This window comes from Lutra lutra, chromosome 1 (assembly GCF_902655055.1).
Source record: "Lutra lutra chromosome 1, mLutLut1.2, whole genome shotgun sequence".
NCBI classification, from domain to species: Eukaryota; Metazoa; Chordata; class Mammalia; order Carnivora; family Mustelidae; genus Lutra; species Lutra lutra.
Genome location: NC_062278.1, coordinates 417,930 through 443,053, shown reverse-complemented (window position 1 = coordinate 443,053; position 25,124 = coordinate 417,930). Strand labels below are relative to the sequence as shown.

Below are 25,124 nucleotides of genomic sequence, written 5' to 3'. Positions count from 1 at the left end.
CCAACCTAAAATTCTATTTCCATTCAAATGAATCAAATTTAAGGGTAGAAATAAAGACAAGATACTCAAGTTCAGAAGGCTGCTAGAGAATGGGCTCCATCAAAATGAGAAAAGCAAGAAAAGGAGGAGGAAAACACTGGACTGAGAATACAGGAAATACCTACACGGTGGCAGGAAAATGGGTGTTTCCCAGTGGGTTATCTCCGTAAGAGCAGAACTAGCCCATTACGCGGTGTACATTATAAGTGTCAGAAGGAGCTTTACACTTAGGGCAGAAAGTTTGGGGTAAACAGTAATAAGAACACAGGAAAACAAGTAAATGTAAAAACAAGGCCTCCTTCTGTGGATGGCTCAAATTTATCCCTTCATACCAACTGCCGGCAAACTCATGATTATACCCTTCCTTCTTCACCTGGATGGCTGCAGCACCCCTTTCAAGATTCCTGGCTTCTCTTGCTGACCATCCCCATATGCCATTTTTAACAGAATATGTCAGGGCACCTGGGTGGCTCGGTCAGCTAAGCCTCTGCCTTCAGCTCAGGTCATGATCCCAGGGTCCTGGAATCGAGCCCTGCATCAGGCTTCCTGATCAGCGGGGAACCTGCTTCTCCCTCTCCGCCCCTTCCCCTGCTCTCTCGATGGCTATTTCAAATAAATAAAATCTTTTAAATAATTAACTTTAAAAACTCTGTGACCCGATCACTTTCCTCCAACAGATTCCCACTGCACACAGGATAGGGCAGCAGGCGTCTCCGTGGTCCGGGCCTGCCGTCAGTGGGCAGCAGTGCGAAGCTGGCAACTCTGGGTTTCCGTCATACCCTCTCAGCTACATCACACTGTCCCCAGCCGTGCCGGGCACTCCTCTCCAGGAACTCTGCTCTCTCCTCCGCCCAGTCCTCTTGTCTCCCACCGCTTCCAGGGCAGGGACACGCCCCAGGCACCTCCTCTGATTCCTAGGTACATGTACCATTGGCTCTCTCAGGTGTAAGCGAAGTGGGCCTGGCGAGCCCGGTTCCCGTGCTTTATTCTTCCCTGTATTACTGATGTCTGGCGTATCAGTGACTGCAACTTTGCTGTGACAATGAATGACACACACAGAAATGCAAGCTGCAAACTCCCTCAGGGCATATGTTGGTGGGTGACAGTCTGAGATGAAACATAACAATATCAAAGACACTACCCTGGAGGAAAGAGCCTTTCGTTCTGAAAACTGGGAAAGGCCTCGTTAGACATTCAAATGGTTTATTTGCATGATTAATAATCACATTTCCAACAGTGCATCAAGCATCTGAGAATAACATTATTTTGAGTAAAAGCAAAAATCTTCTGGAGACGTTCCCTCTCTCAGGTCCAGGGGCTCAAATGTCCACCATGTCCAGCAGTGCAGAGAGATGGAGCTCAGAGGCAACTTCTTCTTCCTTTGAACTCTGCATCAGCCTTTCCAGGTGCTTCAGCCTTTCGCTCACAGATGTGCCTGTTGCCTCTGACAACTGCAGCTGCTCCCCTGTCCTTTCGTTCTATTTAAATAAAAAAGAACCTAAAAATAGTTTGGGGATATCCATAAACCCAAATATATTCTCTTTAAGGGCAGCAGATCTGGCTCATGTTGGAAACTTCATCTGGTATCTACTGGGCTCAACAAACACTCCTCTTAGCATCTACATCCTTCCAGCCTCTTCCAGCACATACGTATATAGCTGCTGTCACCTGCACACAGAGTGTTACCTTCAGATTGCATCTCCAACAACTTTCAGTGTCAGTCATTTCTACAAAATATCACTATGGAGGACTATGAGCTACTCGATCACATGACCTGTAATAGCTTAGCCAGATTCTCATCTTTGGACATTTAGTTTCCATTTTTATGATTAACACTACAGTGTAGTGAACACTACAGTGAACACTACAGTGAACACTACAGTTCACTACAGTGAACAAAAAACAAAAAAAAACCATTAATTTTTGTTATATATAGTAGTTTCTTTAGGGCAAAACTGTTAAGTGAAAGTGTACAAATATTCTTAAGGAATCTGCCAAATGATCAATGTAAACAGCATGTCATCTTAATTTGCTTTTCTCCCCTATTAAAGGGCTTCCAAAAGCCAGTCCAGGAGCATACTTTCTACCTGTCCAGCATTATGTATGTATGATGAAAACTCTATTTTGCTTCTTTTACCACTGGAGGAGGATGGTGAGGCGGAAGGACATTGAGCTCTGGAGCCAGTCAAGTCTGGCTTTGAAAAGCAGCTTGGCCACAAAGCAGCTGGACACTCCTGGGTGAGCCCTGACATCTGTGATTTTTACCTTCCTCGTTCATTAATTTTCCTCAGGGAAAGTGAATCCCAGAAAGGAAGTTCGGGGTGATGCCAAGGCTTGGACATTATGTGCACAAACAGAAGCCACCATCATCACCTTGGTTACTCTCCTCGATGCCCTCACTGCTTGCCAGCCAACAGTTATGGGTTTTGTTCAGTTTTTAAGCATGTTTTAATTCCACTCTCCCTTCATTTCACAAGTAGAAACACAGAATTAGTTGGGCCTCTAGAACACTGACAGATAAGTTTAAGAAAATATCTTATTTAACCTGATAATTTATTGGTCATCACAACACCGTATGATGAATGGAGATGTTACTTTTCCCAGCCATTCCCTCAGTCTTGAATTCTAATTCAAATGCCAAATGTACTCTCCTCCCACCTGAGGGCTAGCAGTGGTCACTGTCTTCATCACAGGTTCAATAGTGTGAGGCAGAGACACCAGAGTCTGAGGAAGGTAGAGGGGAAGGGACATCGAACCCGTAAACACTCCTGAGTCTGCAGACAACCACTGCTGAAGTTGATCTTCAAACCTAAAGCATTTGAGAATGAGGAAGAAAACATTTAACTACCATTCACATTTCCCTTACAAATTTTTTTTTTAAGATTTTAAGTAATCTCTACAACTAACATGGGACTCTAATTTACAATCCTAAAATCAAGAGTCACGTTTCACCACCTGAGCCAGCCAAGTGCCCCTACTCCTAATTTTTTAAAGCTTCACTTATTAAGGACAGAACAAAGTTATGACATCAACTGAGAAGCAGAACCATACTCTTAAATTTTAACCTTCTCTTTAATTTATAAGCCCAAATTAGATTTAATGGAAAAGGTGGCATTTATGTAAAAAAAATGCTTTTGGCTGTTACTTAACATTACTCATAATTCTCTCATTTGGTTCATTTTCTCTGGCTTATTTTGGTGTTTATAAGTAACTCCTCTCTCTTAACTTTTTAAAAGATTTATTTATTTTAGAGAGACAGCACACAAGCAGAAGGGGCAGAGGGAGAGAGAATCCCAAACCAAGTCTGCAATGAGTGCAGAGCCCAGCGTGGGGCTCGGTCCCATAATCTGAGATCATAACCCAAGCCCAAATCAAGAATCAGATGCCTAGCCAACTGCACCAGCCAGGCGCCCCAGTAATTCTTACCTCTTGATAGATTATCCAAATGTATGGACTGATGCTTACAGTTAAAATTAACTCAATATCCCACTGCCACCTAACACATTTCAGAGTTTTTCACTCCACACACTTGTTAAGAAAAACAATCTGAACCAACTGCTGAACTGATACTGACCTAGGAAAATCTACTTTGAAAATCATAGCACATGCATTCACTCTTTTTTTTTTTTTAAAGATTTTATTTATTTATTGGACAGACAGAGATCACAAGTAGGCAGAGAGGCAGGCAGAGAGAGAGGAGGAAGCAGGCTCCCCGCTGAGCAGAGAGCCCGACGCGGGGCTCAATCCCAGGACCCTGAGATCATGACCTGAGCTGAAGGCAGAGGCTTTAACCCTCTGAGCCACCCAGGTGCCCTGCATTCACTCTTCTAACCATGTATTTCTCATGCCCCCACCAAATACCAGACACCATTCTAGGGACCTGGTACACACAAGGCCTGGCTGTAAGCAGCTTATACTTTAGTGAGGAAAGATAGGAAGCAGCTTATACTTTAGTGAAGGTGAGAAAGACAAAGCAGGGATATGACCAGAAGGTTCGGGGGGACGGCCAAGGAGGGCCTCACTGAGAAGTAGACATTTGAGCACCGACTAGACATGAGTACAAGGTGAGCCACGGGGATATCAGGAAGGTGGCCAAGGAGTTCAGGCAAAAGGACCAGCAAACACAAAAGCCTAGCTGTGCCCTGCCTGGAATGCTGAAGGAGCAGAGAGGTCAGAAAGGAAACGGGATGTAGCTCACGCAGGGCCTGCCCTGCTCATAAAGATTCTGCCTTTGATTGGAGAGGAAGCCACTGGAAGGTTATGGTCAAAGGCTCACACTGGGTCTGCCAAGACTAGACCACAGCCCACTACAAAAAATGGTCTGATTTTGAATCTATTTTTCATAGAGAAAATAGGATTTATGGATGAACTGAACGTGGAGGGATAATTCCAAGACATCTGGCCGGGGCAGCTGCAAGGACAAAGCCCCACCAACTGAGAAGACCATCGAAGGAGGAGCTGATTGGGAGAAAACTGGGAATTAGATTTGGGATGTTAGCACTGAGATGGCTATCAGTCATCCTAAAGTCACTAATGAAGATTTCAAGAAACCAGCTGGATATTCGAATCTGGATTTCAGAGAACTCAGGGGTTGAGATATAAATTGGGAGTTGTCAGAATACTGATGTTATTTAAAAATCCATGAAACTGGATGCTTTGGGTAGTGGGGATGCAGGTGACACAGGAGACAGGTGGGAGTGTGGGGGGTAAGGAAGAACGAGGAGAGTCCTAGAGGGAGTTGCCAACTGGGCAGGAAAGGGACTCGGGGCCTCCTGGGAGCAAGGAGGGAAGAGAACAAAGGTATGGAACACTGCCGGGGACAGGTTCATGTTCAGTTCAGCTGTGTGCAGGCTGCAGTGACCCTGACCAGAGCAGACGTGCAGGCAGGGGGTGGTCAGGAGAGACTGAGAAAAGAGGACAGAAGTAAGGACCACACTGTTTTGAGTTTAGAGTCAAGGGAGCAGAAACTCAGGGATGGTTCCCCAGTCTCGGTGCTACAGGGCGAAGGGGACACAACAGAAAGGGACACTCACCAGACTGTCCTGACTGGGTGGGAGATGGAATCCCAGGCAAGGGGAGAGGCCACCCTTGGTGATAAGGTAGACCCAGGGAGGCTGCTGGGGGTGGGGGGTGGAGTATGGACCGCCTTGTAAACTGCCTTCTTCCTGGTTCACTCAGTGAGACCATAACCACAGTGGTGGGAGACACAGAGGAGGGTCTGCAGCGTGGGACAACGCCCCAGCAGCCTCAGGCTTGCCAAGCGCAGAGAGCTGGTGCCGGCCACACACTCAGCACTCACTATTCATGGAAGACACTCCAGAAGCCAGCCACACCTTCTTCCCACCAGAAAACTTAGGACTGACTCAATAATGAACAGTAAATGAAACGGATTTCCAATAAGAAACAGCGTAAGGCATACTAAGGCCCTGCCTCTGCCTTCAAGGAGCTTGTGCTTCACATGTCTGCCTGGCCTTTTTCAAGCAAAGTCACATCACTGGGATCCTTACTAATCCAGCAGGAAGCAGCCTAAAGGATACAATAAACAGAAGGGAATGGACTTTACCTCTTGCTCTCCTCTTTCTCCAGCAGCAGACTCCGGGACAGACACTGGGCCAGGAGCTCCTGGGTAGAGGCTCCGCACATCAGATCTTGGGTACTGGGAACCACCCCCTCTGGGCTACGTTCCACATTCCTCTTCCCTTTGCGATGCATGTGCAGTAACGGGGCCGGAAACTTGTTCGCAGAATGAAAAGACTTTATCCCCAAACTGTAAGTAAATGTTTTGAAAAGGTTATGGTCAGGAAAGAGAGAGAAAGGGTTCCTCCAGCATCAGGAGTGCAGGTGTAGACAAAGAGTCCCAGACCTTGCCTATTTCTGGCTTCCCTTGGGGTCAGGCTTGGGCACAGTAGCAGTGCAGCCTCTGCCTTACAGACTAGGCTTCCCTTCTCTGCTGGGCAGCTGGGTGCTCAGAGCTTCTGTCCTCAGGAGTTTGGTTTCCCATCCCAGGGTTAGCAACAAGGTCTCTATTTTCCCCTAATATTGGCGAAGTCCTTATTTTTACATTTAGCTCTTAAATGCCTGTGTAAGTAATCTTCACAAACATTGGGAGAAAGGGGATCTACTATTTTTTTCTAAACAGATGTCAATGTCTGTCTTCTTCTCACTGGTATGGCATGGTACTTCGTCACATGTGGTTGTTTCTGGACTCCCCGATCTCTGTCTGCTGTAACTTTACCGTATGTTCTGGTATCAGGCACAGCAGACCCTCCTTGTTATTCTAACTCAAAATTTTCTCAACAACTGCTACACATTTTTTCATCCTGATGAATTTCAGAATTAACTTGTCAAGACCAGGGGTATAAATCCTTTTGGGTTTTTGATTAGAAATGCCCTGACGTTACAGTTTAAGAACTGACATCTTTACAGCACTGCAGTTTCCATCAGAGCTAGCCGGTCCCTCATTTATTCAAGTTTTCTTTGCACCTTCAAGGCCCTGAGAGTTCCTTTCACAGGGGTTTAGTGCCTTTCCTGGGTCAGTTTATGTCCCTGTGTTAGGGGTTTGTTGCTGCGGTGAATGACAATCTTTATCTGCTGTAGGCCTGTCTGATCACCTTGCTGAACTCTGAAGGATGTAACTTTCAAGGGTGTTAACTACTGATTTTCCTGAACTGACAGTTTTACTGTGTGGAAATGACAGTTCCTCCTACCTTTCAATATTTAGGTCATCTTATCTGTGTCCCTGAACTGGACATTTCCAGGACAACAGTGAACAAGTGACATCAGGGGCAGCTCAGGCTGGTTCTGACATCAGTGTTTCTAATGTCTAAGCAAGAAGCATTTTTTTTTTCTTGGTAGTTTTATGGTAGAAAGCCTTATCAAGCTAAGGAATTTTTTTACCCAAGTTTGATAAGAAATTTTTTTAGGAATGAGTATAAATTGAGGTGGGAGGGTATAAATTTTAAGAAAAGCATTTAGGGGTGCCTAGGTGGCTCAGTGGGTTAAAGCCTCTGCCTTCGGCTCAGGTCATGATCTCAGGATCCTGGGATCGAGCCCCGCATCAGGCTCTCTGCTCAGCAGGGAGACTGCTTCCCTTCCTCCCCCTCTGCCTGCCTCTCTGCCTGCTTGTGATCTCTGTCAAATAAATAAATAAAATCTTAAAAAAGAAAGAAAAGAAAAGCATTTAAACACTGAAGTGATCACTGTTTTTCTGCTCTGACAGCAAATTAAATGAGTTGATTTCTGTTGATGTGGTTTATCCTGGGATAAAGCCTCTTTGTGAATTTTTTTTATGTATAAGATTGTATGTGCTAACATGTTCTATTCCGTACTTTTGAACCAGGGTTATTAAGTCAGATGAGATGTCAGCTTTCTTTTGTCTACACTCTCCTGGCTATGTTACGATTTCAGAGTCAGGTCTGTCTGATAAATGACGTGTTTGCATAACGATTATCTGTTCCTCAAGTACTTGTCAGAATATACACACAGTGGGCTAGAACATTCACGTTCTATGTACTCTGGAGGAGAATAATTCAGTTTGTTCTGCTGCCTATTGGGACAAATACACAATGGGCACAGATCTTACCGCTCCTGGCTCAGATGTAGCTCCTTCTGTGTCTGCATTCTGGCTTGTTCCCATGACAAAGGAACATCATATTTTTTCAAGTGGTTTTTAAAAAAATAGACACATATCTGACCATCTTCACTCAGAGCCTCTGAAAAAACAGTACAAAAACAAATGAGAAAATACCAAAAGAGCAACAAGTGATTGCTTGAAATTTGCTTAAATACACCGATTTAAGGACAAGCCCTACTGATTAATTAAAGTCACAAAATTATGTGACTCCCAAGCTTAACCAAATACGCCCCAACATCCGTGGGTCATTTAAGGCTCAGGCTCACGTCCAGTGAGCATGGCCAGTATAACTACTCAGTCACCAAAATCAAACTTAGAGCCAGCCTACGGGCCCTATTTCAGGGAGGTAGGTCCAGGTTCTCCTGGAACATTCCTAGCTACTCCCAGTGTTTACAGTCACCTGGAAGTCACTGACGTGACCCCACAGCACCAAGTGCTAACTACCTGTTGTGACAGGAAGCCTGGGGGGCGTCCAGTCCCTCAGCTTGTGGTTGATGCACAAAGCAATGACATCGTCCCATGGGATGTCAGCGACCGAGGGCCCCGTCCCCGGGTCCAGGGAATGGCTTTTGCTCTTCCACCTGCGGTAGGTTCTGCAGAGCAGGTTTTCCACCTGAGACTGGAGGACGGGCTGAGTCTGGCGAGAGCTGGGGATCTGGGAGGCATACTGGATGACCATGGAGCACATGGGGAGCCAGGGCGCTGGAGAGAAAGCACCTCCTCAGTTACAGGGTTTGGCCAAAGTATAGGCATCCACTACACAAAATGTGCTCCCTCTAAAGTTTCTTAGAAAAAGACAACTGTGTGTTTGAGAAGTTTGCTTTCGAATTTGAAAACAACAGAACCACAGCGGCTGAGGGAGGGAAGAGCATCTCCCTACCTCTGTCCCAGTAAGAGACGCAATCACCCCGGGCAAAATACACAACGAAGAGTCCACCCTAGAGCCTCTGACTATCCGTGCCTGTGGTTGCACGAGAAATCTGTATTTTAACCAGCAACCGGGTGGCTGTGGTACAGGAAGTCAGGGTTTCTCCTGGGGAACCCTGTCCTAGCTCACAGCACAGCGATTTACGCTGATTTCCTTCCCTTTGGGTTTCTTCAGTAACATGCATCTGTCGGACCTACTGAAGGCCACACCCCGAAGTTTAGAAGGACACCTGAGGCCTCTGTTCCACAAGGACAATGGTCCTGCCAAGGCCACCTGTTGTGCCACGTAAGTAGCAAAGAGCCTCCTCCCCTCCTACCAGCGTCAATACGGGAAGAGACAACCTCCTTGCCCAGCCCAGGAGACCTACGAAGTCTTCATCCAAACAGCCTCACCCGGGCACAACCAGAGTCACAGAACAGAGGCTTCTCCAACAAAGAAGGAACCCTGGTGTTAAGGCAGTACTGAGTGCATGGGCCCGGCAGAGCCGGCAACGCAGGCAGGGCCACCTGGTCCCCAGGCTCTTTGCCGCCGCACCCTGTGCCAAAGGCAGGACAGCACCTGATGTCAATTCCAAAACCACAGGCCTTGGGTTAAGGATCCCTCCCGACACCACTCACCACCTTCTTCCTTGGGCTGTGCGGACACCCACAGACTGCTCTACTGGTGGGAAAGAGCCAAGCGCGCCCCCATACAGAGAGCCCCAACCCTGACTCCTGAACCGAAGGGCAGGTGCGAGCAGGCACAGTGTGGGAACGGGGAGGAGGACACACGAAGCTCACGCCAGTGCCCAGTACCTGCCAGACTCAGTACAGTAAGAAAGGAAACAGGAGGCTTGGCTGTCCCACATTCCCCCCCCAGCCAGGACCCCTCAGCCTGAGCACGCACCCCCCGGGGGTGGAAGGTCCATCTGGGGCAGCTGGAAGCTGAGCACAGCCTGCCTCAGCCAGGCCAGGTGCTCCGGGGCGTTCCAGTGAAGGTGTGGGAGCAGCCGGCTGCCCCCCGCCTCAGCAAACTCAGTGACAGGCCAGGACAGGTCACACAGCTGTTCAGAGGACACCAGGGAAGCCAGGAAGTGCAGCACACTGTTGAACAGCTCGATGATGGCTCCGGGCTCCTGTGAGGCCAGGCCGCCCTGCCGCCTCTCTCTTCTGTCACGGAAAAACCGGCCACTAAACTCGCGCCCAACGCCGTCTTCCACGTACTGAATGAGGGTCTGGCAGCAAAGGTCAAGGGAACAGGGGCAGTGGGAGACGAGCCACTGCACGGCCCGAGACACCTGAGACACAAAGACAATCAGAGGAGGCTCGGTTCAGCAACTCATCCTGTTTTTCAGAAAGAGCTTCCTGAAAGTGCCCCGCCCTCAGTGGCCACAGCCCGGCAACCACACTAGGAAGCAGGCAGAAGCTTCCACTGCAGATGAGTTCGGCCTCCTAAGCCTCCCAGAGAGGGGCTCCAGGTCCCATCCTACCCCCAGGAGTACAGCCTGCAGGATCACCCCGGGAGGTGCGCAGGCCCCAGGGAAACCAGCCCCGAGCGCTGTGTTCGCCGTGCACAGGAAGGGAAGCCGTGTCTCCCCACACTTAGGAGGACTAGCATCTCCCTGAGAACTAGCATCTCCCTGCACGCCCCCGCGCTCCCCACTGTGATGCCAGCACTTCGTCCCCTAACTGAAACTGTTACAACAGAGCCTCTGAGAAAAGTTACATGAACAACTTAATTGGCTGCAGAGAGCAAGACTGTGGGGCGTATTTTATCTTTTATTTTGATTTCTGCTTATATTTTTTGAAACAGGCCTGTCAAAACAATAAAGTAAAAAATCCAAGCGGTGATATGTGCAATTTGAGAAACGAAACAGGATCAAAGGAGAAGAGAGGAAAAAACAAAACAAGAAGAAATCAGAGAGGGAGGCAAACTGTGAGACACTCTTACTCGCAGGAAACAAACCGAGGGCTGCTGGAGGGGGGCGGGGTGGGAGCAGGGCTAGTCGGGTGATGGACATTAAGGAGGGCGCGTGATGGAATAAGCCCCAGGTATTATGTAAGACTGATGACTCACCGACAACTTACTCAGAAACCAGCAACGTAATACACGGTATGGTACTAAATTTACATAAAAAATAATTTTTTTAAAAATCCAAGAAATAATATACACTACATTTAAGACAGAACAAAAGGGGACAACTGAAATGTCTTACAGGGCCTTTAAAAGTGATGAAGACTAAACTGGGGAAGGTGTGTGCTGTGGTGAGTGCTGTGAAGTGTATAAACCTGGCGATTCACAGACCTGTACCCCTGGGGCTCATTATACCTTATATGTTAATAAAAATTTAAAAAATAATGATGAAGACTTACCTTAGTTGTGCCTTGTAAATCATTAATGGAATCGGGGATCTCAATAACCGTATAATCTGAAATCAGCTTAGCTGAAACCAAATCCCGCAGCATCAGACCTTTGACAGAAACAAGTGGAGGTCATTGTGCTCTGTTCTCAGTGTGCAGACAAACTAACACATCTCCCTGCACGGACCCAGCCCGCCCTGCTCCCAAGCACCGCTGCCCCCGGACCCCCTGCGCCACACTGCAGGCGCTTCATCAGACCAGGGGCTCGACCCATTTATTAACCGTGCTGGTCCACCAACAAAACTGCCTTCACAAACCGTCTTCCACTTCCTTCTCCATGGCACCCCCTGCCGGGCTAGGTACGAGGACCACGAGCGGAAGAGCAGGCTGGAAGGGCTTGGCCTGGAGAAGCTGCTTGAGCTGCAGCAGTGCAGACAGCCAGTACACGTCCTCCTCCGCCACGTCCTCGATCTCCACTTTGGGCGGAAGCAGCAGCATGAGCCCACTGGCTCCCAGGAGCTCCTTCTGCGTCTCCACGGCATCAAGGGCGCAGTCGCTGAGAGCACCGTGAGCCACCTGGAACAACATGGAGACCATCAGGAGGGACACACCGGGGGACAAACCAGCAGAGACAGGGAGCCCCTGAGCAATGCAGCCAAATGCTCACTGCTTGCCGGGCTGTCCTCCCTCCCCGAGACTGTAAATTAGTGCAAGAAATAGCCAGGTCAACAGATAATTCAGCCTCTAGCCGTAACTGTTGGAAGACGTTACTTTAATCCGAACAATATCCCTTAAACAGGTATAAACTAGGTAAGCCCAAAACACAAACCAGGTATGCCCATGACAACAGACTGGGGTAAAGGCAAACCGGCAGCAGACCAGGGATTCTGACCAGTTTCTAGAAAGCGTCATGCGGGCGGGAACAACCACTGGATTGAGGAAGCAGAGGAAGCTAGACCTGAAGGGCTAGAGACGTAGGTGTGGAAGGAACCAGACCAGCTGTACCTGCAAAAGCCCCAGCACTCAGACCCAGCGGCACCAAGAGCCAGAGGCGAGGTTCAGGACCGGATGGACAAGTCACACACACAGCCGGGGTCCTACAGGTCGTCCAGCCACCTGCAGGTGGCCTCTAAGTGCATCCTGCCCCCTGCGCAGGCATCCTACCCTGCGAGGACGCAGGCAGAGTGGAGGGCACTTCGCACTGGCCACTCCCACTTGTCCCTCTTAGGGACAATCCAAACATTCTTTGGAATCCTTTCCAAAGAAACCAAACAATGCAACAAAGAGACGTGCAGGTCCTGACATGTGGGGACCCCCCCCCCACAAAGATGGGCTTGCTATTCAGTTACCCTCCACCCCACCCCAAACACAGAACTTATGACCAGCCTTTTAGGGCTTCATTCAGGTACGGCAGTCTCAGGTAAGGTGCCTGAGGAGAGCCTCCAACGTAAAAGAGAGACTAGAATGATAAAGGAAATCCAAAGGAAACAGATAATGCATGGGACATAAGAAAACTCAGAGCTCGAAAATCCTAATTTCCTCTGATGGTGCATCCAAAAATCGTCACAAGATGACATGATAAAAGTCAAATAAGGATAAGAATGAGGAAATGAACTGATATGGAACAAAAAACTCAACAGGACATCTGGATTATAAAGGCAATGAGTCTCCCAGAGCACAGTATATATAAACAAGACAGAAAATAGGGTAGGAAGGGTAAGATGCTCAGAGGGTTAATTGAGGAGATCCAACACCTGTCTCACAGGAGTTCAAGAGAGAACAGAAAAAACCAGAAGGCAAACCAGTGGCACTGAGATGCACGAACGTCCCACAAGCGGAACAGTCATCTCCAGCCCGCCAGGACCACCCCGCCCAGCAGTGTGAGCACAGGAAGTCAGCACCGGGCATACCCAAGTGGACCTTCAGAACCCCAGGGACAAAGCACAGGTTCGGGAGAAAAACGAGCAGGCCCCAGAGAAAAGAACAGGAATCGCCTGAGACATCTCAACAGCTCTGGATGCCCGGTGACCACAGAGCAAAACTGGAAGGAAAAACCTTTCAACCCACACTTCTACAAACCTCACTAACCCATAACACAAATGAGGGTAAACACATGTCCAGAGAGTCAAGGAACAAGAAAATTCCATTCCCACAGATCATTTCTTTGGAAGAAACTAGAAGATAAGCCCCACCAAACAGGAAACAAAACCGAGAAAAAACAGAGTTGCTGCTGCCGGTGGCCGGACCAAATAAGCACTTGGTAGGAGTCCGCAGTGGTCCTAAGGACACGGCAGCCCTAACCCACTGCACCCAAGGGCGCCTGTGTGCGGTTCCACCACACGGCAGCTCTGTGGCGGGGGCAATTTATCCTAACTTCTCGGAGCCTCAGTTTGTTCTTAGGTAAAAGAGGGACCACAGGATCTCACTCACCTGTGGAATTTACAAAACAAAACAAATGAGCACAGGGGGAAAAAAAGAGAGAAAGAGAGACAAACCAAGAGACAGACTGTTAACCCCAGAGAACAAACTGATGGTCGCCAGAGGGGAGGTGGGTGAAACTGGCGATGGGGGTTAAGGAGTGCACCTGTCATCATGAAATACATACATAAATAAAAACAACGGAACATAACACAAAATAAAATAAAACGTGAGCAAGCAGGAGTGGGAGAGGGGAGAATGACCGTCATAATTTGGATTATCAACCACGGAGGAGGCATGCTAGACACTTCCCCTCCAACAGCTTCCCTCTCCCACTGGGACATTAGCTCCCGTGGAGTTCAGGGCTCATGATTATGTGAATCCATGCATTTGTTCAGGATGGTTCGTGAGTTTTCACCAAGTTCTCAAGGAGGTCTGTGCCTGAAATGGTTAAGGCTCACTGCACTCCTGAGAATCTAGGTTGGTAAGTCACACCAAGAGGGTGTTCATGGGATGTCATCAGGACATGAGGAGGAACATGACACGGGCTTCTGAGCCTCCTACACTCCTTCAAAAGCACTTCAAGGGGCGCCTGGGTGGCTCAGTGGGTTAAGCTGCTGCCTTCGGCTCAGGTCATGATCTTAGGGTCCTGGGATCGAGCCCCGCATCGGGCTCTCTGCTCAGCAGGGAGCCTGCTTCCTCCTCTCTCTCTACCTCTCTACCTGCCTCTCTGCCTGCTTGTGATCTCTCTCTGTCAAATAAATAAATAAAATCTTTAAAAAAAAAAAAAAACCACACTTCAAGGTATTTATAGGATTCCAATAATGTCTGGGAATGAGTGAAATAAGAAAACAACAGAAGTAAATACTCGGGATTCTCACCCACCTTTATACACACACTGACAGCAACAGTCCGGTCCCCTTTGCTGCTGAGCGCGTGAAATAGAGCGAGCGTCTGGATGCCCCCAGCCTCGCTGTTTGTGCCGCCCACTGAGCCATCACTTCCCATGAACTTGACTTGTAACCAGTTTGCTAAAATTCTGTGAATAAAAGAAAATAACACCTTCAAAAAGATTCCAATTCTAAATGTAAACTATAAAGTTTTTTAGGAAAAGTAACGAAGAGAAACACTAAACATGCAGGTTCACAGACACCAACTCCTGCTGCGCAGCTGAGCTGGACAGAACAGCGGTGATGGCAAACTGCAGCTAGAACTCTCCAGGGGCAGCAGGAGGGGGCACTCGTGAGCTCCACTGCCACGTGATTTACAGTTCTGAAGCACTGAGAAGACTGAGAGTGATAGAAAAGGTCCTTCAGAGTCTGAAATACAGCTGACCCTTGAATAACACAGGTCTCAACTGTGTGGATCCAGTTATATGCAGATTTTTTTTTTTATGACAGTACAGTACTAAAAATGTATTTTCCTTATGATTTTCTTAACATTTTTTCTAGCTTTATTATTTTCTAGCTTTATTTTCTAGCTTTCTTGTAAGAATATAGTATGTAACAGATACACAAAATACATGCTGACCGTTTATGTTAGGCTTCTGGTCAACAGCAAGCTAGTAGTAGTTGGAGGAGTCAAAAGTTATATTCAGATTTTTATCTGTGTAGGGGGGACTGACCTCCCTAACCCCCAGGTCATTCAAGGATCGACTATATACACGTTTTACAGAATCAAATGTCTTGCCGGAGCTCTTAAGAATTATTGTAATGTATATTTCTTAGTGAATAAACTTATTAGTGAATCAGAAGACAGCTGTTTTGTTCTAAGAAATGAATCCTCATTTAAATACTTTTAAAATACCACAAAACTCTCTTCTTCGCTCAGCTGTCTTACAATCTTTATGACTTTTTCCTTAGCTCGTATGTGTTTCAAGAGTAACTGCTAAAAAAGGAATGTATTCAGGGAACTTAGTACCCTTATCCACCACTAACAGGAATGGAAAATGGTGCAGCCACTGTGGAACAGTTTGGCAATTCTTCAAAGACTTTTAAACATAAACTTACCTCACAACCTTGCAATTCCACTCCTAGGTATATAACAAACAGAACTGCAAATGCGTCCGCACAAACACATACACATGAATGTTCACAGCAGAATTATTCATAATAACCAAAGAGCAGAAACAACCCAAAGGCCCATCAACTGATGAATAAATGTGTTGTACTCATACAACGGTCTATTACTCAGCCACGAGAAAAGAATGAAGGACTGGTATCTGCTAACAAGATAAAATCCAGAAAACATGAAGGCTGAGTGAAAGGTGCCAGTCATAAACCTACAGACAGGAGGACTCCATTCGTATAGGATGTCGAGAGTAGGAAAACACACAGAAGACAGGAAACTTAGTGGTTTCCGTGAGCTGACAACAAGGAGGCATGATGAGTAACTGCTAATGGACACGGGATTTCTTTGTTCTGGAATTCGTGGTGATGGTTGTACCACTGTGCGAATATTAAAAACCAGTGAAACAGAAACTTTAAATGGGCAAAATCCAAAACATGTGAATTACATGTCAATAAAGTTGCTAAAAAAGAAAAGTAACATGTTCTGCTTTGAAGTGACTTCTGAAGGCAGTTTGGTTACAGGAAATAATACCATCTCAATTTCCTGGATTTCTTTTTTAAAATATCAGTTTTTTTCCTTAAAAAAAAAGGAACTATAGCCAACACACTTTGAACTGTCTTCCCCCAGAATCGACAGTGAAGTGAGCCCTAATCAATCCGCTCAGCACAGCTTTAAACGAGGATCAACTCTTAAATGTTCCGGGGCCCAGTTTACAGCATAAAAATGTAAATAATCTCAAGTGTCAACTTCAAATCACAAACAAAACAGACTACAGGTCCCTCATGCCCGATGCTCTCAGAGAAGTCACTCCGCCTCCTGCAGTCACCTTCTTGACCTCAAAGCCCAGAGAGGGAAACCCCTCCTGACCTGCCAGGATTCCCTGGGGACTGCTCTTCTCCATCAGGCAACACCAGCACCAGCTTCCAAAACACACGCTCCCGCCTCCCAGGGAGATGCTCGGCCACGAGGGACGGCAGGTCCAGGGGCACCCATGCCGCATCACTGGAAGGGGTAGAGCAGAGCGGGTAAGCCAGTGCACGAGCCCCCAGCACAAGGAGCACGCACACCGGGGGCGTGACAGACCTCAGCAGCTGCTTGTGGAAGTGCTGAACCTTCATCTGGTGCGCCGTCTTATTTCGGAGCTGCCTTAACCTACAGAGAAAGGAGAAGGACACTGTCTGCGCGAGGCCGGCTCAGTGCCCGTGCAAGGAGCTTGACAAATTACTTACTGATGTTCGCAGTGGACAGCAACTGCTTAGTAGAGTCTCCTGGTGGGGAATGCTTAGGAGACCAAGAAAACTTTTGCTGATGAAGAAACCAATTAGTCAAAAGACTTGTTCATTCCACAAATACCAAGCAGTCATCTATCGTCCCTAGTACCAGCCACGGAGATGAGCAGTGCACAGACAAAAATCCTGCCCTCTAGAACACACTCTTGAGGAGAGAAGAACTCCCATCGACAAGAATGGACATGGTGTATCCACAAAGAGCAGAAGAGAAATAGGTGATTCTCAGTAAGATTCGATCACCAGGCCCTGAGTGTCTGAAGTGGAAAAGGCACGTGAATTCAAAGCATGTAGGACGTGTCACATGTCCAGAACTGGAGAGGAAAACAGCTTTCAGGAACACAATCCTGCATCTATCTTCACTTCTCTGATTCTGCCCGTCTTCCCGCCAAATGCACACATTACTCCCTGTTCTCTATAAAGCCAGGAGCAGCGGGGGAGCACTAGGCAACCACGGCAGGCTGAGCACTGACCTGGTACAGGAGATGCCCACTTTCCCTGCATGGCCCAGGTCCAGAAGGCCCTTGGCCAAGTTCTCCTGAGCAATGGGACACTCTGCACTGGGCACCAATGCCCTGAGCCGGTCGTTCATGTCCACACAGCAGGGTGCTGCAGGGAAGGCTCGCATCTGGCGCCTCAGTTTCTTCCTGGCCGCGACGGCTTCCCTCCACCTGGAAGATACAGCACCGTATCATCACTGGGTACTTTAAAGTTAACTAGAGGGACAAACGCAAAAGCATGGTCCAGCGCTGTAACATACGGAAGCACATTTTCTGGCAATGTTTAGGTCTTTTTCAGCAAGAATCCTCACACTGAGAAATAAATCAGAATTAAACTTAATACTCGGGCACAGGGAAGGTGTGACAGCAGATGAGTGGTGGTGAACAACAAAACTAGCAAGCTTCAATTAAGCACTAAAGCCGAACCATGTCTGGAAGCCAGTCTGGCGAATACGGGTACAAATTCAAGACACACCCATACTCTGACCCAGCAAACACCACTTCTGGGAGCTTCTCTCCAGGTGTCCGCGCACCCGTGTGAAATGTCTGTACGAGGACAGTCACTGCAGCTCTGTCACAGCTACAAAGAAAAGCCACATGAAAGTCCATCAACTGAGAACCAGGTAGGTCAATCGTGGGGCCACTGACACCTGGAAGAGTCCAATATGCGGTGGTGGTTACAGGCCTCACCTGACCTCAAATGGAGTAACGAAGGGCTGGCACGGAGGAGAGAACGTGCTGTCGTCTGTCCTACCTACCACAAAAAAGGGCAGAAGGCTTCTGGATGGGTACTCAGCAGTTGCTTCTGAGGAGGAACATGGAGGTCTCTTGTGGAACAGAGACTCATTTCTCCCTCTAGTCCCTTGTACATGGTTGAAACTTCAAGGTACACTGTTACTTATTTTAAATGAAATTATGAAATGAATCACCATACAACAAACATAGTACATGCCCAGTTTAAAGATTAATGATAAATAAAACAGCCACATACTTTCATCCAATCGAACAGCAGTGGCCATGACCAGCACTGGGCCCTACTCAATCACACCCCCTCTTGCTCCCGAAGGTGAGCACTATGCTAAGTTTCTGTTCATCATTTTCCTTTTCCTCACGGTTATACCACTATATATAAATCCGAAACAATCTACTTTGAGTATACACTGTATGTTGTACACATTTCCCTAAGAATTGCTTTTTTCACTATAAATTATGTCTAAGAAATTCCCCCATGTGGGTGCATACAGCTGGAATTTGTTTGGCTTATTCATGGCCATTTCCCCGTGTCGAGAGCAGTGGGAAAATGAGAGAGAGCACCTATAAATACTTGTCTAAATACAGAACAGCTCCCAATCTCATTCCTTACTTATCCCCTTAGTGCCCCTCCATCAGGAAGGAGAGTGTTTCACGTGTGTATGTAACCGACTATCTCCAAAAGCATAATCTTGTCAAAGGCTCTCTCCACGTGCATCCATTTCATCTGTAAGGACAGAGGACTCACCGCTGGAGATACTTGCAGAAGCACTGAAGTTCCTGGAGGGTCTCCTTCGCGGTCTGGAAAATCTCTTCCCCAAGAAACAAGTCCACCAGGTGGGCACAGACATCCTCACAGCAACGGGCCATGCGGACCTTCTGGTCTGTCTCCACTGCGCTCCTACAGAAGAGGGCGATCAGGATGGGGACACGGCACCCAGGCCCACACACACTGAGGGCTTGCCCTAAAAAATGGCAAGAGCCACATCCTTGCTATGGAAATGTAATTATGTCTCTGCCACAAGAGAAGCTCTCTTAATAAATAAATAAAATAAATAATAAATAAATAAATAAATAAATAATAAATTAAAAAAATAAAATAAATAAAATATTTTTTAAAAAAGAGAGAAGCTTTAAGATTTTCATTTTACTTAACGTACAGACACCTGAAAAGATAGAGAAAAAAAGAATGAAAGCGGTATGGGGTACTACATCATAGGTCCAACAGAGCCCTTGCAAATAGTCAATAAATAAACCTTTATCTTAATAAAATAGCTACAAATTTTAATTTTTAAATGACCAGTAAGGAAACTACAACACCTTCTCATCAGCAGTATCTGATGTTCGCAATAAGAAGTGTCTCAAGTACATGATAGACTGGCTGCCCGTGTTTCACATGGCAATGGCCCTCCAATAAACCAATATCTAAAAGAAGATTTTTATGACAAAATTCTGTCAACAAAGGGAGCACAGGAAATATTATCAAATTCATTTAGTCACAGAATCAAAGCAGCTTAAACAAGCAAGATGTGTTTCCAGGGGCCATCCTCCATGGCAGGTGGAGACAGCCCTGGTACTGAGCGGAAGCCCAGGTCTCCTGGGACTGTGGGAAAATACATTCGGCAAGGCCTAGCTCTAACGTATTTCCTACCACTCCTACCTGGAACTAAGAACAGATACTGATCCACCGCTTAGGAGGTCGCATGCTTATAGGAAACAGGGAAATAGACTCCCATTTATTCAAGATGGAAAGAAACATTATTTAGACAAAATGCTTCAGCCTGCCACCTATGTCCTCCATCTGCCCTGGAATCTGTGCTCTCAACTAATATAGTTCATCACGTTCAAGGCTACCTCAGGGGAGCTTAAAGCACAAAGACAGATTTCCCTGCACACTGAGCTTCTTTCTACCCTGAACCATGCAGGTAAAAACAATAAAGTTCTCAAGCGACCTCAAGCGACCATCAACTTAACACAGACTACTACACACTTAAGATGTTGTGTTATACAGGGTCCTGGGATCGCCCCACGTCAGGCTCCTTGCTCAGCGGGGAGCCTGCTTCTCCTCCCCGCCCCCCGACCCTGCCAATCCCCCTGCTTGTGCACACACTCGCTCTCTCTCTCTCAAATGATAAAATCTTTAACAACAAAAAAACTATAACAGATACACAAAAAATAAAGGAATCCAAGTATATTATTAATGAAGGTCACCAAACCACAACAGAGAAGTGAAGGAACAGAGGACTATTTAAAAAACAAACAAAAAAGCCCAGAAAGCAAGCAAATTAACAAAATGGCAATAAGCACATACCTACCTCCTATCAATAATTACTTTAAATGTAAATGCTCTAATCAGAAGACACAGGATGAGTGAATGGATTAAAGAAACAAGATCCATCTACATGCTGCCTATAAGAGACTCACTTCAGACCTAAAAACGTATAGATTGAAAAGTGAAGGGGTGCAAAACATACACCATACAAATGCAAGTGAAAAAAAAAAGACATATAAGCAATACTTATATCAGACAAAGTAGACTTTAAAACAAAGGCCACAGCAAAAGACAAAAAAGTATACTACATAACGATAAAGGGAACAATCCAAAAAGAAGACGTAACAATTGTAAATATCCATATACCCAACATGGGAGCACCTAAACACAAAAAGCAAATATTAACAGACATAAAAGGAGAAACTCACAGTAATACAGTAATGATAGAGGGCTTTAAAATCACAATTACATCAATGGATAGATCAGACAGAAAATCAAGAAGGAATCAGTGACTTTGAACAACACATGAGACCAGTTAGACCTAACAGATACACGTGGAACATTTCATCCCATAACAGGAGAATACATATTCTTTAAGTGCACACTGATCATTCTCCAGGACAGATCACTTGTTAGGCCACAGAACAAGTCTCAATAAATTTCAGAAGACCAAAATCATATCAAGCATCTCTTCCAAACACAACAGTATGAAACTAAAAGTCAGTAACAAGAAAAAATTTGGGAAGAACACAAACAAATGAGGGCTCCTTCCCCATTAAGCTACTAAACAATAAATGGGTGAACCAAGAAATCAAAAAAAGTTTTAAAAGTACATGGAGGGGCGCCGGAGTGGCTCAGTGGGTTAAGCCTCTGCCTTTGGCTCAGGTCATGGTCTCAGGGTCCTGGGATTGAGCTCCATGTGGGGCTCTCTGCTCAGCGGGGAGCCTGCTTCCGACTCTCTCTGCCTGCCTCTCTGCCTACTTGTGATCTCGCTCTCTGTCAAATAAATAATTAAATATTAAAAAAAAAAAAGTACATGGAAACAAATGAAAATGAAAACACAATAGTCAAAATCTTTGGGATGCAGCTGTTCCAAGAGAGAAGTTTATAATGACACAAGCCTACCTCAAGAAATAAGAAAAATCTCAAATGAACCACCTAACTTTACACCTAAAGGACCTGGGGGAAAAAGAACAAAGAAAACCCAAAGCTTGTAGAAGGAAAGAAGCAATAAAGATTAGAGCAGAAATAAATGAAACAGAGAGTTAAACACAAAATAGAAAAAAATCAATAAAACCAAGATCTGGTTCTTTAAAAAGGTAAACAAAATTGATAAACCTTTGATCAGACTCATCAAGAAAAAGAGAGGACTCAAATAAATAAAATCAGAAATGAAAGAGGAGACATAACTCATACCACAGAAATACAAAGCTTATAAGAAAATATTAAGCTGGGACGCCTGGGTGGCTCAGTTGGTTGGACGACTGCCTTCGGCTCAGGTCATGATCCCGGAATCCCGGGATCGAGTCCCACATCAGGCTCCCAGCTCCATGGGGAGTCTGCTTCTCCCTCTGACCTTCTCCTAGCTCATGCTCTCTCTCACTGTCTCTCTCTCAAATAAATAAATAAATAAAATCTTTAAAAAAAAAAAAAAAAGAAAATATTAAGAAAAATTATATGTCAACAAACTGGACAACCTAGAAGAAATAGGTAAATTCCTACAAACATATAATCCTCTAAAACTGCATCAGGAAGAAATAGAAAAATGAAATATAATCAGTAATCAAAAAACTCCCAACAAACAAAAGTCCAAGACTAGACAGCTTCACAGGTAAATTCTATCAAATATGTAAGTAAGAATTACTACCTATTTTTTCTCAAACTATTTCAAAAAATAGAAGAGAAAGGAAAACAGTCTATAAATATACAAACACTCATTCTACAAAGCCAGCATTATCCTGATTTAAAAAAAAAAAAGACACTACAGAAAAAGAAAACTACAGGCCAATATCCCTGATGAACACAGATGCAAAAATCCTCAACAAAATATTAGCAGACTGAATTCAACAATACATTAAAAAAATAATTTACCACAATCAAGTGGGATTTATTACAGGGATGCAAAGCTGGTTCAATGTGTGCAAATCAATATGACACACATTAACATGATCATCTCAACAAATGCAGAAAAAGCATTTGACAAAATACAACAGCCATTCGTGATAAAAACCCTCAACAAAGTATGTTTACATGGAACACATTTCAACATAAGAAAGGCCATATATGAAAAACCCAGAGCAAACATCGTATTCAATGGTGAAAAACTGAGAATTTTTCCTCTAAGATCGGTAACAGGTCAAGAATGCCACTCTCACCATTTTTTTTCCGATACTATACTGGAAGTCCCAGCTACAGCAATGAGACAAGAAAAAGAAATAGACACCCAAATTGGTAAAAAAGAAGTAAAACCGTCACTATTTGCAGATGAGTGACACTACATATAGAACACCCTAAAGACTCCACCAAAAAACCATCAGAACTGAGAATAAATGAATTCAATAGTTTCAGGATACAAAATTAATACACAGAAATCTGCTACATTTCTATACACTAATAACAAAGTAGCCAAAGGAGAAATTAAGTAAACAATCCCATTTACAGTTGCACCAAAAAGAATAAAATGCCTAGGAATAAATTTAACCAAGGAGGTAAAAGAGCTATACTCCGAAAACTATAAAACACTGATTAAAGAAACTAAAGATGGCACAAATGGAAAGGTATTTCATGCTCATGGGTCAGAAGAATTAATATTGTTAAAATGTTCACACTACTCAGAAGAAACAGAAAATACAATCCCTATCAAAATACCAACAGCATTTTTCACAGATCAAAAACAAATAACACTGAAATTTGTAGGGAACCACAAAGACCCTGAATAGTCAAAGCAATCTTGAGAAAGAATAACAAAGTTTTAAGTATCATAATCCCCAATTTCACAATATGCTATAGGACTATAGTATTCAAAATAGTATGGTACCGGCACAAAAACAGATCCAGAGACTAACAGAATGGGATAGCGGGTCATACCTTCATGGTCAATTGTCTGTAAACAAAGGAGAAAGGAATAGACAATGGAGAAAAGATATTTTTCAACAAAGGGAGTAGGGCAAACTGGATAGCTGCATGTACGGGAATGAAACTATACTGAACTATACCGCTTTCTCACACCACACACAAAAAGAAACTCGAAATATGGGGCGCCTGGGTGGCTCAGTGGGTTGGGCCGCTGCCTTCGGCTCAGGTCATGATCTCAGGGTCCTGGGATCGAGTCCCGCATCAGGCTCTCTGCTCAGCAGGGAGCCTGCTTCCCTCTCTCTCTCTCTGCCTGCCTCTCTGCCTACTTGTGATCTCTCTCTGTCAAATAAATAAAATCTTTAAAAAAAAAAAAAAAAAAAGAAACTCGAAATAGGGGCGCCTGGCTGGTTCAGTTGGTTAAGCCACTGCTTTCGGCTTAGGTCATGATCCCAGAGTCCCAGGACTGTGTCCCGCATCGGGCTCCCAGCTCCATGGGGAGTCTGCTTCTCCCTTTGGCCTTCTCCCCTCTCATGTTCTCTCTCACTCACTCTCTCTCTCAAATAAATAATTTTTTTTTTTAAAAAGAGACTCGGGACACTTGGGTGGCTCAGTTGGTTAAGCCGCTACCTTCGGCTCGGGTCAGGATCCCAGGATCCTGGGATCGAGTCCCACATCGGACTCCTCGCTCAGCGGGGAGCCTGCTTCTCCCTCTGCCTCTGCCTGCCACTCTGCCTGCTTGTGCTCTCTCCTTCTCTCTGACAAATAAATAAATAAATAAAAAGAGAGAGAGAGACTCAAAATAGATTAAAGTTCTTAGTGTAAGAGCTGAAACCTTAACACTCCTAAAAGAAAACATAGGCAGTAACTCTCCTTCATCAGCCTTAGCAACATATTTATGGATGTGTCTCCTAAGACAAAGGAAACAAAAGCAAAAATAAACTACTAAAATTATACCAAAATAAAAAGCTTATGCACAGTGAAGGAAACTATCCCCAAAACAATAAGGCAACCCAGTGAGCAGGAGAAGGTACCTGTAAATGATATATCCAATATGGGGTTAATATCCAAAATATATAAAGAACTTGCAGAACTCAACACCAAAAAACAAAACAAACAAACAAAAAAACCCACAAAAAAAACTGATAAAAAACAGGCAGAGGACCTAACAGACATTTTTCCAAAGACATATATATGGCCAAAAAACACATGAAAAGATGCTCAACATCACTAATCATCAAGGAAATGTGAATTAAAACCATAAAGAGATACAACCTCAGTCAGAATGGCTGGAATCAAATAGACAAGAAATAATAATATTGTCCAGGATGTGGAGAAAAGGGAACCCTTGTCTACTATTGGTGGGAATGTAAATTAGTACAACCATTATGGAAAACAGTATGAAGTCTCCTTAAAAAATTAAAACTTGGGGCACCTGGGTGGCTCAGTGGGTTAAGCCTCTGCCTTCGGCTCAGGTCATGATCTCAGAGTTCTGGGATCGAGCCCCGCATCGGGCTCTCTGCTCAGCAGTGAGCCTGCTTCCTCCTCTCTCTGCCTGCCTCTCTGCCTACTTGTGATCTCTCTCTCTCTCTATCAAAAAAAAAAAAAAAAAAAAAAAAAAAGAATATGTTTAAAAAAAAAAAAATTAAAACTTAAAACGGCATATGATCCAGTAATTCTACTACTGGGTATTTGCCTAAAGAAACTAAGAACTAATTTGAAAAGTTATATGCACCCTATGTTTATAACAGCATTATGTACAGTAGCCAAGATACAGAAGAAACTTAAGTGTCCACAGATACATAAATAAATAAAAA

The 25,124-nt window shown here is 45.2% G+C and overlaps 1 protein-coding gene across 3 annotated transcripts in view; it reads right to left on the bottom strand.

The window, feature by feature from the left end:
• Positions 1 to 1,225: 1,225 nt before the first annotated feature.
• The window catches only part of MCM3AP (minichromosome maintenance complex component 3 associated protein), a 48,267-nt gene continuing 24,368 nt past the window's right edge, over positions 1,226 to 25,124 (bottom strand). The window contains exons 16-29 of one of the 3 annotated variants that reach the window (XM_047717657.1): positions 18,712 to 18,864; positions 17,689 to 17,793; positions 17,187 to 17,384; positions 16,511 to 16,579; positions 16,295 to 16,429; positions 14,243 to 14,396; positions 11,257 to 11,515; positions 10,952 to 11,049; positions 9,486 to 9,876; positions 8,117 to 8,374; positions 7,622 to 7,751; positions 5,603 to 5,806; positions 2,698 to 2,848; positions 1,226 to 1,517 (exon numbers count right to left, since the gene is read on the bottom strand). In XM_047717657.1, the coding sequence (XP_047573613.1) occupies positions 1,359 to 1,517; positions 2,698 to 2,848; positions 5,603 to 5,806; positions 7,622 to 7,751; positions 8,117 to 8,374; positions 9,486 to 9,876; positions 10,952 to 11,049; positions 11,257 to 11,515; positions 14,243 to 14,396; positions 16,295 to 16,429; positions 16,511 to 16,579; positions 17,187 to 17,384; positions 17,689 to 17,793; positions 18,712 to 18,864 (2,464 nt within the window). In that variant the 3' untranslated portion in view covers positions 1,226 to 1,358. Of the gene's footprint in view, positions 1,518 to 2,697; positions 2,849 to 5,602; positions 5,831 to 7,621; positions 7,752 to 8,116; positions 8,375 to 9,485; positions 9,877 to 10,951; positions 11,050 to 11,256; positions 11,516 to 14,242; positions 14,397 to 16,294; positions 16,430 to 16,510; positions 16,580 to 17,186; positions 17,385 to 17,688; positions 17,794 to 18,711; positions 18,865 to 25,124 lie in introns of all 3 variants that reach the window. The other 2 variants (XM_047717667.1, XM_047717678.1) reach the window with 2 other exon arrangements.